The sequence below is a fragment of the Anser anser genome (genome assembly GCF_964211835.1).
Source record: "Anser anser genome assembly, chromosome: 1".
Taxonomy (NCBI): domain Eukaryota; kingdom Metazoa; phylum Chordata; class Aves; order Anseriformes; family Anatidae; genus Anser; species Anser anser.
Window position 1 is genome coordinate 6,659,525 of NC_139720.1, and position 18,622 is coordinate 6,678,146.

Consider the following 18,622-nt stretch of genomic DNA (forward strand, 5'->3'; position numbering starts at 1 on the left):
CCTAGCACAAAAAAAGACTACAATATTAAAACAAGCATTATAATCTCTTCCTTATCCCTTCCAACTGCTATATCTGCTCTGAAATTTGTGCCACCACACTGGAAAGTCACCAAATAATGTTGCACAGACACACAATAACATCAAAGCATGCCTAATTTTGTTTCACTGTTTAAGTTAAGCAACAACTAAAAATTAATGGAGATTTGCATTTTACAGTATTTTATAGATGATAGAAAAAAAATTATGAGTGAGCATAACTTTTAAGAATTCAGCTTGAACGCCTAATGGGCTATGAATAGAAGCTATTTCCACAGGAAGTGATCTTAATACAAGTCTTCAACTACCTTCTATAAAAAGCCTTTTTATTTTTTTAATTTGGGACTTGACATTAAAAAGTAACTCGGAATATTTATTAGCGTACAATTTGAGATGACATTGCCGGGAGATTAATGTTTTCCAAAGGTTGATTTTGTTTCTCAATGAACAGAAGTAGTTGCTACACTGGCACCCTCTCCTTGCTATTCACCAAAACGTTTTCTGCCTCTCCCTTACTGTTTTGTCTGTAAAAACATTAGTTTAAATCAACTTAGTGAAAAGAAAAGCTCACTTCCAGCTTCATAACAGAGCAGATGTGAAAGAGGCAATGTTTATCATTAGTTTCTGAAGAAATTTATTAGCAATTTGGTTACATTCAATGGTGGAAGTATGTTTTGAAGCGTCCCTGCCATCAGAAAATGAGAACGTTCCAATTTCTAGACTGGCTATAAAAGTGTCCTCATACACAGTAACAACAGACATCAAGGTTTAAAGCATCCTGTGCAATGAATTAATGCAGACCATCATCAGTAGATATCCAAAGTGAAATATGATAGGGATACGTTATCAGCATATACAGTAGTATGCAACTATCAACACCAACCTTTAAACAGTGGAGAGTATCATTTTTGGAGAACATCTTAAACTTGGTAAGCTCACCAATAAATCTCACAGTTTTATTCTTTGTTTCAATGTTGATCTGATCCTTTTTTCTTACCTAAAAGAAACAAACACAAGCATTTGATTTTAGGCTGTCAAAAATACCAACTTGTTATAAAGCAAGCATCCTTAATAAGCATGGGAATTTAGAAGTGTTTTATATTTGTTCAGTTTCTTATGCTCTGTCTTCACCTATCCTTAGGCTCTCAGGTTTCCTAAAAGTCTCTCTACCTCTACAACATGTTTTTATGGCAAGTTTCGAATTTCTTACCCTGCAACACCCCCACAGTTCTTTAACATTCTAGTATTTATAGGCAGACAACAATGCCATCTCCTCTGCGCATGGTGAAGTAGTGATTAAGTATTCTAGATTCTATTACTTTTTGATTCAGCAAGTAGTCACCATACAAATAAGACCACTTGTATAAACCTCTAAGGAGATACTGAACACTGACAGCTTTTCCAAGTCTGTTTTAACAAAGAACAGACTTCTTTGTTGCTATTTTTCATTTGGTTGGTTGTTTTGCTTTTAATTAGATATCCAAAAACTTAATGAAAAGCACAAATTTATCCCTAGTTCTAAAAATAACCATACTGAGCAAGACACAAAATTATACCTCTCCACAACAAAAGTAACTTTTGCTGAGAACAAAAAGAGTTAGCTTCAAGTCTTTAAGAATTCGGTGAATAATTCATAGCTATTTTAATGAAAATATTAGGAAAATGTTGAAATCTGTGCCATAAAACTCAGAAAATAGTGAAAAACTCATCACTGTGCAACATAACTAATTCTATTACAAAACTCAGAACACAGTGAAAGGAACAACAATGAAGAATACGTCTGTGAGGAATGAAAGCTATGTTTGATAAAAACTGTAAAAATGAAAGCTTTAGAATTAAGCGCTATATTACAATAGTAACCTCATAATGGGGGCTTGTTAGAATTAGTCAGTTCTCATTCTCAAAGTTACTAATTTATAGTAAGCTAACACTTTCAGTTGGAACACAGTTTCTGATTTTTGCAATTTAATTGTTACACAGCTCATTTTTATCACTATTTAACACAGGAAATTAAGGATGACACTACAAGCAACACATACGTACAGACATTCGATAAGTCAAAAAAATTTAAAATATACAAATCTATCATTCAATATCAAATCTGTTCAGCTGACAGATAACTACTCTAAATTGAGTCAACTGAACTTCAGAATTATCATCTACATAGTATTAAGCATTTTTCCCCAAAAGATGATGATTAACATATTAATTTGAAAGCAAAAAACTAAGCCAACAAAACATACATGAAATCTGAAATCCCCTTTCAGCATGGAACAAAGATCCTCTGCTACATCTGACATACAGGGATGCAACGTGGCAACCAGCCTTGCATAGAACGGTAGCAAATCCAACCTGCAAACAAAGGTTACGCACAGAGTGAGATGATAAAATAGACAAAGCTGATTTATGTTAGAGAGAAAAAAGTGTGTCTACAAGTAGTGCTACCATTTTACTTGTGGAAAAGAATGAATGTGCATATCCTGATGGAATTGCATACAAGCAATTTTACTGGCTCACGCTTCAGATTGCAGAATCATTTAAAAATAATACAAAATGGTATACTACCACATCCCAATAGAAGACCTCAGAGTTGATTCACTTTCAAGATTATTGCCTTAAGTGAAATGGCAAACACCATCTTACCTGTGGAATTCAACCTATTGCCCTTAAGAAATTCTAGATACAAGGAATATTCAGATCCCTTTCAATATGCAAAATGACAAATTCTTACAAAATTCCTTTTGGGGGTGAAGGGGCAAGTAAGAATGCCTCTACTTTTAAGGTAGTGAACTAGTAAATTCCTGTAGTACAGTTATTACATAGAAGAAAGCTCAGAAGATGACGTGAAGTAGCAACCCTTCTCCAAAACCCTCAGCTAGGATTCCCACAGATGGCAATATTTCAGAGTTCAAGAACTTACTTTCTTTAATCCTTCCTTAATTATATTCCTTCATAACATGTTTCCCCTTAGGGAATTTTGGCATGCAACTTATGTTCTCCTAAGTTTGTATTTAGTCCGTGATGGGAAGAAGCAATCTATTTGCAAGAACGGGATATGTGCCCTTAAACCTAGTTCATGGCACTGCCAACAATAGTCAGAATATAAGAGCTGCTTAACATCTCTCTGCATATACTGCTTTTTACACACAGACAAGCCAAAGTCTTGTACTTCATCACCTTATTTTCAGAACATAAGTTAACACTGTAAAGAGGAGATGAACTCTAGAACATGCCTTCTTTTATATAAGTGGAGAGAAACATCTTAACTTTGCATATTTAAAGTGAGAAATTGTCTGTAAAGAAAAAAATCAATCTTGAATTTATACTTTAATAAGTATTAAGGTTTTCCTTATTGCTGGGGAAAAGGAAAAAATGGTGCCAAGAAAACCTAAAAGCACAAGCAATACATAGATCTTGCCCTGTAACCAAGTGGAACTGGATTCAGGAAGAGCATCAAGACAAAAACCCAAAAGCAAAGCATACACAAAGGAGAAGCAAAGCAATGCCACTGGAGCACATTTCTCAGATGTTTAACATCCACAAACAGAAATAGGGATAGTTACATATTTAAGTTGTGGAACAGAAGCGTTAGCTTTGCATTTTTCAAGCAGTATATTCTAAGTGGCCTCCTGACAATGCATAAAAGTCCTGGTGAAACATTACAGGTATCCCAGTTACCTATTTAACAGTTTTATGCTCCTGTTAATCAATAACTGTACCAGTATTTACATTTGTCGAGCTTGTTGGAACATACAGTCAAGGATGACTAGCCACAGCAAATTACTACTGCTTTTAAGCATTTAGTCATTAACTCACAGAGAAGTGAAAGTCTCGTTATTTCATCCACATGCACGAGCTAAATTAAGAGGACTCTGGCTCATTTGAGGGAGTGTATTTTAATTGAGAGGATTTCTGTGTGACATCTCTTTAAAAAAAAAAAGAAGAGTAGAAGAAAGTTTTACTTTCATCTGAGCAAATACCTGCCTGCTGAGAGCTAATAACTTCACCTCTGTAAACTGAACATACCTGAGGGAAAATTAAGCCTTACAGTGCATTGTTGTTGTTCCATCACAGAACACAAAAGGTTTCTTCATGGTGAAGAATACTGAGACTGGGTATTTCTAAATAGGTGAAATATAATAAGGAAAAGCCTTGGGTCAACTACTGTGAAACCGGCTATCAGAGATTGAATCTGTTCACTTGCTCCTTCAGGAGACAAAAAAAAAAGTCAGTGTTCAGAAGCAGAGACACTGCAATACCGGTGGCACCACCTACTGGTACCTGTATTTAGGTAACCTGTTTTCTGCAAAAGCATTTCTTTTCCTTGAGGAAGAGGCGCAGAAACTTCAAGAAAACAACCAAAACCAAAACCCACCACCAAGACCACAAAGCCCACGAACAGTATCACTTTCTCATCTTGTTCTTCCACGTTATGAAGAGAGATCTAGCATCAGGAACGAGTTGCACCCTGACTATGAACTAACATAGGAGAAACTGCTACATTTATGACTGTTTTCATTTTTACTGCTTATCTTGACTGAATTCTAGTCAGCTCTGGCCCACAGGGCCACATGAAATCTATGAAATATCTAAGAGGTCATCTTTTTTGTAGAATGTCAAATGTAAATTTACGAACAACATAAAGACTTCATTCAATTAAAGCCTGTAATTACAATCTCTTTAAAACTGATGCCTCCAAAGTTTTACTAAAAAGGGTGACAGTAACATTTTGTACATTCGGTAATTGAGATTCTACTACAAAGCTTAAAGAACGAAGCAATAGTGCATGGCAGAACTCGTGCCTCGTAAGCACAATTGTAATGCCGTTAAATGACATGTACTTGTATGTCTTGAACAGCTACAAACTGCCTCCTGCACTACTCAGTGGGAAGAATGTGATGCTACTGGAATTTTCACACTATCAGATGAGCACTTTCTGATTTTGTTTTTTAGCCTTGGCATAAATTCCTTATCTTAAGCAGATCTCTCAGTTTTATCCTCAAATTAAAGAGGCCACTGAAGCACTGTTAAGCCAAAGTTCAATTGAACAAAAGAGGTCTTGTTAATGAAGATTCTCAAGATAAGAAGCTGAAAAGTTACATATAAAAGAGGTTTACATATTTGAGTTAAAATGCTCAGAACTATTTAACGCTCATGAAGCAGTTAAATTCTGAATTAAGAACAGCCAGTGACAATGCTACAAATTTCCATATGATGAACGGAGATGTTGGCTTAGTGGATGTTCAACATCCTAGGTCACCATATATAGGAATTAAATGGAAAAAATATAAAGACATTAGAAAACCTCCCTTACTTACTGTTTAGCATTGCCTAGAAGTGTTTAAAAGCTGGTTTTAGGCTTTAAATTGTAAGCTTCGTATTGAGCTAAGAGAAATTTCAGTAAGACTGTAGTATACAATTATGTATATCTGTCCAGGAAAATAATTCAGATAAATAGCAAAGAACTACACACAAATCCCCTAAAACTGCAAACAGTATGGTCAAATCACTGTACTGTCATTTTAGTACAAGCCATATAGTCCTAAATTACAATATTAATATTTAGTAAAAATCAACCCTTCAATAAAAATCTGAAAAAAAATTTTATACTAGCATTGAAGAAAATCTTTATTAAAGACTTTCTGTTCTGGCGGTTTAAGGGGTTCAAATTGCAGTTGAAAGTTGAAGTGTGATCCATTCATAAGCATTCAACAAAGCAGTGTAATGACGGTGTATTCTGACACTAATCTACAGATAGTTGAGGAAAAATTACCTTCCTTTTTTTGCCAAATTAAGTTTGCTGTCTTGAAGAACCCTGCATTTGTCCCAACCTACCCAAGCCTATGGGGAGCAAGAAAGCTACCTAGCAGAACTACATAATAATTAAACTTGAAAGAAGTATCTGCACTACTCCTCAAACATTCCCCTGCCAAAGTTTTGTAATTTCTTGATACAATTATCATGTCTGCATATTTCCTAAAACTACAATCTCTCAAGAGAACAAACGGAAGTTACTGAGCTATTGAAATATCTTATTATGGCTGCCAACATAATTGCCAGGTTTACACTATATTATTTAATATGCTTGTAGACTAAACAAATTTGGAAAACATACTGCTTTATCCATATTCTACAAGGACACTTTTCCTCTGAACCTTTTAAAAAAAAAAATCAAGAACTTCACTGCAACAAGCTTTCTGACATTGCTTCTCCAACGTTATCCTGGAGGCATGTTACAGAAACTCCTGGAATTACTAAAAATTACTATGCAACGACAGAAGGTAAAGAGATGTCAGCATGACTCAGTGAAGAGCTACACAAAGACAGACCGTTAATACGAACATTTGAAGCAGTATTACCTATTTTTTCTAAACTAATTTGTAGCATTTTACAGTAACCTGTACTGTATGCTATTAAGACTAACCTGGAGTTTTTTCACAAGGATTACAAACTTTGATTTCAAGATAGAAAGCAGAACTGTTCCTTTAACGCGCACACTAATAAAGCTAACAAATATTAGGGTCAATTGCCCTTTAAAACTGGCTGCGCCTATGAGGCAGTTCAGCTGGTATTTTCACTGCAACCGTTTGTGGTTCAAAACAAAAAGCTCAGTCAACATCCCGTCCCGTTCCCCCTGTTTAGTAGCCCAGAGATGGGCATCAATAACACAGGCAAAAGAGCAGGGAGATGTATACAACTGGCCTGATCTTACAATGGGAGGCTGGACTACTTATTCATGTTATTTCTGCAGAGGGTCTCAAGAGCACACAGCAGAAAAAGGCATTAAAAGATAAGAAATTCACGTAAAATATTAATATTTCTTAACATTAATATTTATAATTTAAGAACAATGGCAAGATCAGCTGACTCAGTTGTTTCCATAACAGTCCCAGCTATTAGATAACAAAACTGTCAAGAAGGTAACAGCTCTTGGAGCCAACCACGCCACCTTTACTCATCTATTGAGTTCCTACAATTTTTTATTTTTAATAATTACTTTCCAAATAAATTTGTGGGATAACAAAGCAACCACTGGTAAGACAACGAACGAACACTCAGTATGTTTTTGCCCCACAGTGTTAAAAGGGAATGGAATAAAAGTAGTGTGAAATATAACAGGAAATCCAAGACGATGATGAAACATTTGGAACTAAAGGCAGCATCAAAACAACCTCTGTAGAGAAACAGGACAAGGTGGAGCAAGAAAAGTGACTCCTCCATAATTGCACTTACGTAAGCTGCACCTATTTAAGGTAGAAGTTAAAAGTAAAGAAATATTATTCTAATGAATTTAACGATTTTATCTCAGTGTTTTCAGTGATTTCTGTAAGTGAGGATCTTCCTGCAAGCGCCTATCTTATACAAAGATACATCCAAGAAAAAAATGCCAAAATTCTTCATGGACAAATCTACATGGAGGGAAGAGGTCATTCACAAACTGTTTTGTTTGATTCCTCTAAGCTGGCTGGCTTCAAACCAAGTCTGTTCCAGAAGTTAAACGGCTATAATGGTTACGTATTATACCAGAATTAACAAATTACAAGAAATCTTCCTTCCTAAACTACTTTGTGTATTTTTATATAAGAGCCTGTCAATAATTAGAGCACAAGTTCTCCAACACATCCTCCTCCTTTTGATAAGTTTCACTGTTACTTGCATGGTTAAAAAAACAAAAGTCATGAGAAGATCCACTATAAATGCACAAGCACCAAACAAGAGAAGCTATCTAAAAAAATTCTGTAATGATATGGCAAAATATTTTGGTGAATTGTTTATTAATCTTAAATATTTCTGTGGTGCTCTACCATAAAAATCACTCCAGAAGTGCACATCAGGAGTTAACATAGCCAAAAAATGACTTGGAATGTGCAATGGCCTTCATTAATTTAAACAGTTAAAAAAAATGTATTTATGTTAAGTAACTGAAGAGTTGGTCAAGATTTCTTGCCTCCAGTTCTTACCTTTGCCTAGGAACTATGAAAAGGGCTCGCACTAGTTTTCTTCTGTTGGCTTTTGTATTCATATTCATGCAAAAATCCATGGCTGCCTATAAAGAGAAAAGTCAAAATAATACTTCACCTTTAAATAATGGGGTGGTCTTTTATATATATATGCATATATATATATAGTATGCAATGTAGCATGCTTTTTCATTTACAGAACCATGCTTGTTACATGCAACTGTTTTAAAAACAAAGATAAACAAAAATCTCCATTTCTGTCTTGAACAGACATAGTTGGAAAACACGTATATTTACAAGAATACAGACCAATTTTTCAGATCAACACAAAGAAGCAGCTTCAGACAGAAGAGGAGTAATTTGTCAGGGAGTTAATGGAAGGAGAAAAACAAGACAGGTCTACCTCTTCTAGAGCAAATATAAGAGAATGGGCAGATGAAACCAATGATATTTAGGCAACAACTTACTAAATGGGAGAAAAATATTTCCACCAGGTTAAAAATGAATTCAGCTACTGCTAGACTCCAAACCTTCAGTTTTTATTACCAATCAATCTGATGTATCATTATATGATTTTAAGAGAAGAAAAAAAAATGAAAACTATGACTATACCTTGTCTATGAGGTCTCTGTTGACACAGTTTGGAAGCTGCTGAAGAAAAGCATCTACTATAAGTTTTAAATGAGATCCAGTACTGGCTTCTTCATCTTCTTGTTCTAACAGAGTGAAATAAACAAGCAGGACGCATTTTTAAGCTACAAAATATAGTGATTTACTAACACATTCTCCAAGCTCAGTACATTTGTAATGGTCAATTGTTAAATATTTAACTACAGATTCCAAAAAATGAGACAAAGACAAACACAAGAATTAATTTTTAATGACCAAAATATAAATCCATTGACTGATACACTCGTTTATGCCAACAATTGTCCAAAAGATCACCTTTAAAACTTATCTTCCTATTGATGAATTCATAATAAATGAATAAATAATAAATCAAGTGTTCCCTACCTCCTAATTCATACTGTTGCGAGCAACAACAAGTACATATTCCTAGAAAACTAGGTAATTTCTTTAGGCAATAAAATGAAGACCATAAGAAGGCCTGGATGTGAGGGAAAACAGTACAGCAAAAACTTACTGCAGTCATGGATTTTACTTTTTATGCATGTTTCCCTGAATGAGAAATAGATTTTTTTTTTTGAGCAAGAAAAAAACATTAAGGCCATCTGAGACTGCAAAAGCTAGAGCAGGGCAACTTTATTCCTCTACCTGTACAGAAACCAGAGTACAGAACCACAAAGTGCCAAAGATGGAGGTTTGATCTTGCAGCAGTTGCAAGGCAAGCGACAACTTGTTTTTCAAACAAATGGCTCAGTGTATTTTGCAACAGGAAGCAGTGACAGTGATCTGTATCTACTGATCGAGTCAGGAACACTACTCAAGTAAAAGAACACAGGACAACTCTACCACTGAAATTCAGATTTTCTGACATCAACTGATCTCACCAGACCAATTCCCCTACAGCTACCCTCTAATTGCAGAAAAGTGGTATGCTTCAAAAAAAAAAAATCCTGATTTTTACTGAAGTCGTAGGGAAGAGTCTAGTTTGCTCCTTAGCACAACATGAGCCAGAACAATGAGTTGGAACAAACCCTTGAAAGAACCCTTCCTTGGCCAAAGCAATGCAAAAGAACGCTGCTTTCTGAAAAAGGGAACACGTGAATTTGTCTCCTTTCAGTTCAAGGACTTCCAGCAATAACAGGAGTGCCCAGGAGGTACTTCAAAGGAAAACAGAGACAGTAAGACTTTAAAAAGCAGAGCATGGGTGGGGGGGATAAATCGCATGCGAAAAAAAAAAACCCTACAAAATACCCAATAAAGTTCTTTATCTTACTGTGTAGGCTGTAAAGATAAACTAGCAGAGACTGAAGCTCCTTTTTCAAGTTACTGAAAGGCAAAGAGAAAACTAAGATGCTGCGCTGTAAGATGTTTTTTCTTGTTTTTGGAAATGGATGGGAATTGAGCTTAGGTAGACAAAAAATAAGAATTGTTCCAAGGAATATTTTCAGCTACCCCATCTTAAAGATGCTAGAGATTAAAGCAGCTGCCATTGTCTCTTCTCTTCCACAGAGAATCAGAAGTTGCAAGAACAAGAGAAGGGTTCATTAAGAAAGGAGGGAAAAAAAGAAAAAAATGAAGATTTTCCAGATGCTCAGACAAGAGGTCTCTCAAGTTTTAATGTTTAATGGAACTCTGACTCTCATGACACAGAGTTCACTAGGATGAATGCAGCAGAGTTCTTGATCCAGAAAAATTTTACTAGTAAATTTTTAAAGATATATATTTTTCCTTCTAGATATTTACAGCTATACCTCCCTGTCTCCTTTGAATGGTCCTATCTTCCCCTTCTCCCACTACTGCTGTTTGTTGCCTCATTTCACTTTTCTGTTCAAACTGACTCTGTGCTCTTAAAATAAAATAAGTCCTCACCCATCCAGTCATTTTTCAAGATAATCTTTCAGAAGGCCCTAACACCACAAAATTTCAACATTTCCCAAATATATCTATTCCTTCACTAGTTTCCCCCCGACTGTAGAATCTACAAATATTCTCACATCATTTTTCTGCATTTCTTTCTCATTGCAGTACCTGTTTACATTCTAAGTGGAAAGGATCTCTTGTAGTACCTTAAGTATGACTTAAGACTGAAATAATAATAATCAAGAATTTGACAGCGATAGGAAAAGGTCAGGGCTTCCTTCTTTAGGGCAAACAACTATTCTAAGTATGCAATTAATGCAAAAAATGAGTTCTGCTCTTGTTTCTCACTTTGATCCTATGAGTTCCGGTCTCTCATTACCACATTTTAAGATTGTGCATAGAATGTAGTCTCACAAGTCATCCAGTTCCACAAGGTATTTTAATGAGTGTGTGTATATACATAATTTTAATTCCTGCTCTTCCGATAGGAGCTTTCCCAGCTCTCTTAACAGCGTAGCAAGTAACAGGGTCGAGAATTAGCACTCACCTTTCTACACGTTCTCTCTGTTGCTGACTAACCTTACAAAAACTGAAGCTAGATTCCATGTATTAACACCAGAGTGCCCCTGCTCCCAATACCCTTGACGTTTTCCACCCGGGCCATTCCTCACTTAACATCTTTGTCTCCATTCACACATCTTCATTTTTTCCCATTTTCTCTTCTCTTTTAAAAACAACCTCAAAACTCACTTCTTTCAGCTTGTTTTCCGTCACTACTGTCAGCTCCGGTGCTATCTGCTCCCTCTCTCTTGCCTGAGCATATTGAAAATAAGAAAATTAAGATTCACTCAAAGTTAACATAATAGAGAAACAAAATAAATTACCTGAATTCCTGGTAAACAATCCTCTTCAACTAGCAACATCAACTTTCCTCTTATATGTCATATCTTAAATTTATCTGACAATAGACCCCAACTTTGTGGAAGTGCAGAAATAAGCATAGAAGTGCTGTGAAGGATGCTAGCCCAGGACAAATTTGCTTGGAAAATGCACGCTTTGGAAAAGCACCTCATCTCCCTCGTATTTGGGCATGGAAGATATGACTGAAGAGAAGCTAGCCACCAGAAGGAAACGCAGAAGTAACAAGACACACAGTATCAACTGACTGGACTGTCTACCTTACTTATCCTATTTTCCTTCATTTTTTCCCCTCTAATTTAGCTTATTGCCTTTGGCGATAAAACCCACACTCCCAGATCACCACAATTAGAGCCACTTTTCTTCATCTTAGACCTTTTATTTAAGATCCTGCTATACCTCGTATCATTTCTTTTTATACTGAAAGGCATAACTTCAGCCAAGAACACTTCTGTTTTTAAGTACCATAATACGGTTTCATTCTTTGCTGGCTTTGCGCAAAATATTACTAACTTACTCAAATATAGATGCACAAAATTCAGTAAATATGAAAATTTAGAGCTATATTTTGTAGCTGAAGGACACCTAGTTTTCCTTAATTTCAAACTTAAATAAATGTTACTCGGGAGAGATGGAACAAATCTACCTATTCACTAAATGGAAACATCAGAGCTTGAAACATCTAAGTTCAGATTTCTCTTAATTCTGCATATCTGGTGCTACCTACTAAGAGCATCAGAATGCCACAAAAAAAAAAACAACACTGCTTCTTTACGTGTTTTGAGTAACAATATATGCTGCTAACTTTTCAGCCCAGTTTTCTAGCAGAAAAAGAATTCAGTGGTCACATTTATTTTCCTTTCCATCATTAACCTCTGAAGCCACCTGTCAGTGACAGAAATTTGACAAAGGTACAGGATTTGCCAGGAGACTTATTTTCCATGTTTCATGAAAGAAAACTAACGAGCAAAGACAATCATGAAGCAGCAGTTCTCCACTAAGAAAAAGCCTACATTGTGAGCCAAATGACTTTACTTTCACATGGAAGAAAGTAAAAGACTTTCTTCAAGGGTTGGCTGTTTAATGATAAAAATAAGTTTCACTCTAACACGTTTTGGATTAATCTTTCAGACGAGAGTATGCTTAATGCTCAATCAACTGCTTCCTTAAAAACAGGAACTAGTATTGATGGTTAATACTTCTAACATGACAAAATGTGTCAGCTTCCTTGTTACAATCAAAAGCATCATCAGTCCCTTCAGTGCCGCTGTGCATACTCAAACCAGCACTGCACCCCCTGGGAACTAGAACTATTAAAAGACTGCATCTTCTGTTTCTGACCCCACTTCCTGTTTTGCCTCCCTCACTTCTAGCATCTCGCTCTCACATGCTTAGCTTTATCTTTACATTCGGGGTAGTCTTTATCCTCCTACTAAGTCAAGGCTTCCTTCAAAAATGACAAGATGGAAATATCCACATTCCTTTGTATGTCCACTGACTCAGTATTTTTGAGCTATCTAGCAAGCTATGAGCAATCGCGAATAAACTGCTTCTAAGAACACTGAACTGATTCCAAGAGACCATCTGTGTATCTCCTTTTAGGAAGCTGGAACCAAGGCTCCTAACTGTTTTGAGATCCTTGACCAGATCATAACTCACTAAAGGTGAAGGTCCTACAGCTTATTACAAACTTAACATCTTAACCAGTTTAATAAGCTGATTGTGTGACTACTCAGAAGAGCAGAACAGAAGAGAAATTGATTCCAAAGAAGAGGGTATGGCTTAGGAAAACACTAAGAAAGTATTATACAGAATTACACTGACCATTTTTCTTCCAGGAGTTTGAAACAGTCCAACTCTAGAGCTGTTTTATCTCATTTCTTTGAACTTGTGAGGCTTCATAAAAAAGGCAGGAAACAACAAAACACCTAAACCAATTATTTTTACCTTGTTCATCAAGAAGCTTTTTTGTAAGATCTTCCGCCTCATCTCCACAGTCTAATTCCAGGGGATCATCATTAATATCCAAGTTCTCCAGCTCCAATTCCAAATCCTCACTCCCAGGTGCATCCTTATTATCTTTGGCATCTTTGGAATCTATTTAAAAATAGAAATACTAAGTGATTAGATACATGTAGTCATGATTAGAATACAGGTAGCCTCATGTTGGTACTTTTATGTTTCTTCACCCCATTCCTTTTAACGAGACTACCTACTTCTTGAGCCTATGCCATCTCAACAGCTAGGTATCAGTGCTTTGACATCCTTCATCTGGCTTTACCTGCATGCTTAAAAACTGCAATTATCTATCCAGAGTGGGCTCTGATAAGAACTGCCAGCAGTTTTACTGCTTTGATATGTTCTGAACTATACCTGAAACTTCAAAGGATGACACACACACATTCAAACAAAACAAGATGTTTGGAAATGTAGCCATCTAAATCCAAAAATTTTGGAAAAAGGTCAAACCATCAGATAGAAAATACAAGCAAAACAAACTTGCATGCTGGCAAGGTCAGACAGAAAGACGGTATTCATTCACTGGGTTTTTGGAGGATACAGTGCAAACATTATTCAAAAAGAGACAGGTACAAACTCTAACTTAGAGTTTGCACTGCATATTCTTCATACTGCACCTGATAACAAAATTGACAAAGTAAGGTAAGAGAGAAAGTGCTTTACGCAGCTCAACAAAAAGCAACTTAAAAGTGAATACAAAAATCAGAACTGCAAGAAGATACTTCAAAATGGATGTGCTATGTAGAAGACCAACTCATCTTACAATCACTACTCCTAGAGGGGAGAGTGGGGGAGGCGAGGGAAATCTGTGAATCTCTAGAAGAAGATTCAGAAAGGAATAGCTATTATTTTTCTTGGACAATAAAACTAGTCCAATCTTTTTCCAAACGACTGCTCTCTACAACATTTTGCAATCCTTTCAGGCCTCCTTCAGGCATCACTTGCAGATTATGCTTCATAAAAAGTATTTTTTAATGGTATTTACCTTGAAAATCTTTTCAAACAAAACTATGACAAATCTGAAATAACACAAAAGTGATACAAAAATAGACTCAAAGCAGGCATCCTATTTCAAATCACAGACTCAACTCACTTTTGAATAGGCCTCAAAGGTCTCTAGTTCAATCCTCTGCTCAAAGTTGGTTTGACTACAGCGTTCACCCAATTGTTCAGGGATTTTTTTTCTAGTTGTCTTGAAAATCTCTTGAAACAGATTTCCCATCTTCCTGGGCAACCTGCTCCAACAACTCTACCCTCACATGGAACTTTTAGAAAGCAGAAATTCCAAAGACGTTTGTGAGCTAGAAAGCTGAAGTTCCACTCCTACCCACTGACCTACCGTACATTTATCAGAAAACTATGTAGCCTGTGTCTTTGTTTAATTCCTCAGTGCCAAAGCAGTGCTCTTATCTAAATGTGCATCTTCTATTATGCTTTGAGCCAGTGATCACAAATATCACTTTTATCCCCTTATAAATGAAGTTTATCAATGCCTGGTTGTGAACCTAGGGTCTCATCAGAAGTGAGGAACCATCCAGTCCTTTTAATCCAACTTAATAATGAGACAGCCATCATTAACAATTTAGTGAAAGAACAAAGTGAACACTAACATTTTTCAAAGGTGGTGAACGTTCAGGTTTCACACGGAGTTAATATTTACTCACATTGGTTAATCAACAATGCTTTAAAACCTAGAATTCCATTAATTTTAAATTGCATTTACTTTTTTTCCCCCCTTTAAATTCAACTTGGATAATACCTATCCCACATATCCACTTCCCTAAAAACTCATCCAAACTGGTGGAATGTCCTGATGACCATAAATTTCATTACAGACTCATTACTTGCAGCAATTTTGCTCATCTGTTAGATGTGTTAAAACATATTCTGTAGTTAAGTACTCTACCTCTTGATTCGTCCTTGCTGGAATCCTTGCTCTGGGAACATTTTTCATTATCTTTAAACAAGATTGCAGGCACAAAAGCCTTCAAGTCGATGAGGTTCTCATAGAAGTTTCTAGCATCTTCATCTTCCCAAATACCCCCTTCCAGGTCATATTCTCCAGGCTTTCCTGGTGTGAAAATGTCAATACCGGGTCCATGTTCTGCAGAAATGTGAAACCGTAATAATGTTATTTATGCAATTTTCTCACCTTAGCAAGGGAGACACCTTTAAAGATCAAAAATACATTTAGAAACATGTTAGCCTGTTTATTACTACCATTATTTTCTCTTTAATATAGCAATGTATACTTTAAGGTGCTTTTAATAACCCAATCTGAATATATCAATAAGCTATCTTAATTTTTTTTTAATTTGGTATTGATAGAAAAAACAAAAGGCAATACCAGAGTGAAAGTTAAATGAAGTAAAGACAATAGACACATTATGTGGTATCAGAAAGGAAAATTAATAGACTTCAAGCAAATTAAAAAGGTAATTGCTCTGAGCATGATGAACCGTACCCAACTGTATTTGAAGAACAGAAAGTTTAAAAAGCTTGCTTTTAAAGTTAAAGGCGTTCAAGAAATACACCTTTTTAAAGCTCAAGATCACTTCTGAAAAAAGTTACACTCATGATATCAACATCATCTCTTAACCTAAAACTTGAAATTCATTAAGGTGTTGAATAGCTTTGTAAATTAGTTGTTGTTCTCAGGAAGTCAGAGAGCCACCTAGTGACTTACCTGGCATAACACTATGTTCCTGCTCATAACCTCATGACATAAAATATACTTCGAATTCATTTTAGAATATTGCATCATAAAATTAACATACAGAAATTTAAATATTTTTAAAAGCTTTATATTAAATGGAACAATTTTGATCTTCCATTTATTCCTGTATTACCTGAAACAATCTGGAGAAGTTACTGTGACTACACAGCATATACAAGTCACAGCTGCATGCTACTTTAATAAAAAACAATATTATTTCTTTCTTTACATCCTTAAGGGGGAAAACCTAAATCAAAATAAATGAAGGGGAAGAACTCATCAGTAAGAGGGTTTAGTTAGCTTTCCCACCACATCCAAGCCAGGTCCAGCATCTTGTTTACTTGCTTTAGAAGATGGCCTACCCTCAGGTGTTGGTTTGTCTTGGGGAAGGTCAGGCATATTTTCATCCAGAATATCGGCTAGAGACTGAGAATTGGCCAACAGCTTCTGATATGACATCGCAAATTCCTCATACTGCTTGTGCCGATCTTCACTCAGTTCTCCTTTGGAGTGAAGGATGCGCCTACAAAGATCAAAGTTACAGTAAGACAATCTTTTTTCTTAAAATCTACTCAATCTATGCTGAACCACTACCAATTTCTCTACTACACAAAGCTGACCTTCCTTCTGAGAGAACTGGGCATAGCCCAGATTAGACTGCCATAGCAAAAATTTGGTCAACGCTGTTTCTTCCCCCCAAACTATATTGAATTATTGAGTTTAATATAACTGAACGTAGTACAGTCACAGAATTTCTACCTTCAGGTAGCCTTTTCTTTGGATACTGATAAAATATCCTTGTTTTTTTAAATATGATTATGCTGTAAGAGTACTACAAGGGTGCATAGTGCTGGAAAGTAAAGCATTCAACTAACACAAAAGCTGGAAAAAGTTGCTTTACATCTGTAACAATACAATTCCTTGCTGTTCAAATAATTAAGTGGAGGTTCATTGCAAGGAAGCTCAAAACAGTTGTATGTGAAAGCAAGCCCATAAGTTTCTCCAACAAACCAAGTTATTTCAAAGCTATCAGTCCAAATTAAGATGTTTATCACTTATTCTTTGATTTCTTTCATAAGAAGTGCCCCTACTAATTTTAAACTCTCATTTTTCAAATTGAAATCTGTTTTCAAAAGCAACTTGTGTTTGAAAGAGCGTAAGCGCTGCTTATGAACACACACTGAGGCAGCTCCAGGATGAGCTGCAGAATGGTACAATTTTAATTTCTTACCCATCTAACTACAGTTAATGCCCAACAATTTATCAACTCATATTACTCAACATCTTATACCTGCTTAAAAAATGGTTACATTTGTTTTTAAAGAATAGACAGTATAGTTCATAACTATTGACTTTTTATTTTAATAAAAGAACATTATGCGCAAGTATTTACTTTTGTCTGCCTCTTTCTACAGCAGGTAGGTAGTGCATAAAATAAAACAAGTTCTCCTAAAGTTCCAAACGGTGTGTAACAACCGTACTTTAAGACTGTCACAAAGGCTATCTGCAGCTTTCTGAAACTAACAATTGTTTGTTTTCAATTAAGGAAACAGCTATTATTAAACATTCTTTATTATTTGACTTACAAACAACACCGAAAAGGCATTTGCCAATCTTAAAATCCTAAAAACCTCACAGAATCCACCTGACAAAGGGCAAGTCTTTGCCTCAACTTAAAAGGATTCTTTTTTACTCCCTATTGCATTTGGTTGCTATGATTCACTTCAACTGCTGAACTGAGGACATGAGAGTAACCTAAGTTTATCTATCGTGTCGGAAAACACCAAAAACTGAAGTCAATTTTACCAACTTTTATAGAGAAGCACAGCCTTTCTCCACATGTATGTTCTTGTATTTTCTCATTTAATTCCTAACACAAAAGTTATTAAAACGTTTTCCCTTCAAGTTCCTTGGAAACTCAGGGACTATAAAGCAACTTTGATAAGTATCAGTAAGTTACCACCCATTTTATGTAATTTACTAAAAACAATCAAGAAGCACACTTGTGACTCCTGTAGTGAGTTACACAATTTCAAGAAAAAATACAAATAACAAGCCTCTTACAGAGTAGTGTCCCTAGAGAAGCTAGAAATTCCAAATATCCTAGATTTTAAACAAGAAATCTTCAGAACCTTCAAGAGTTTGAACCAAAAATACAGAACGAGGCAATCTCTGCTAGCACAAAGCTTGCCCCAGAAGGCCGATGACTACACTAGCATCAGTCTTTTATTAAGCAGTAAATACACAATAACATTCTTACCAACAGACCCAAACATTTTATAGTATAAAAACTGTCTAAAAGCCTAAGCAATGCGAATTCAGGGATATCTGTCTCGGGGTTTTTAGTACCAGGTTAAGAGTAAACAAAAGTCATTTGGGTACACAGCACATTCATAGTGTGAGCAAGAAAATCCCTTGTGCCCATTTGGGACTGTAACCTGACATAGATGTCTTGCTAGAGAACAAAAGGCAGTAACAGCAGCAG

At 35.8% G+C, this 18,622-nt stretch overlaps 1 protein-coding gene across 4 annotated transcripts in view; it reads right to left on the reverse strand.

Annotated features, from left to right (window-relative positions):
• Window positions 1–18,622, reverse strand: part of UPF2 (UPF2 regulator of nonsense mediated mRNA decay) — a gene marked incomplete at its 3' end in the record, with an annotated part of 63,022 nt that overhangs the window by 33,999 nt on the left and 10,401 nt on the right. For 2 of the 4 annotated variants that reach the window (XM_083819770.1, XM_083819771.1), the window contains exons 4-11: window positions 16,500–16,660; window positions 15,328–15,525; window positions 13,350–13,499; window positions 11,235–11,297; window positions 8,610–8,713; window positions 7,998–8,083; window positions 2,280–2,388; window positions 920–1,033 (exon numbers count right to left, since the gene is read on the reverse strand). In XM_083819770.1, the coding sequence (XP_083675896.1) occupies window positions 920–1,033; window positions 2,280–2,388; window positions 7,998–8,083; window positions 8,610–8,713; window positions 11,235–11,297; window positions 13,350–13,499; window positions 15,328–15,525; window positions 16,500–16,660 (985 nt within the window). The remainder of the gene's footprint in view (window positions 1–919; window positions 1,034–2,279; window positions 2,389–7,997; window positions 8,084–8,609; window positions 8,714–11,234; window positions 11,298–13,349; window positions 13,500–15,327; window positions 15,526–16,499; window positions 16,661–18,622) is intronic. The other 2 variants (XM_083819772.1, XM_083819769.1) reach the window with 1 other exon arrangement.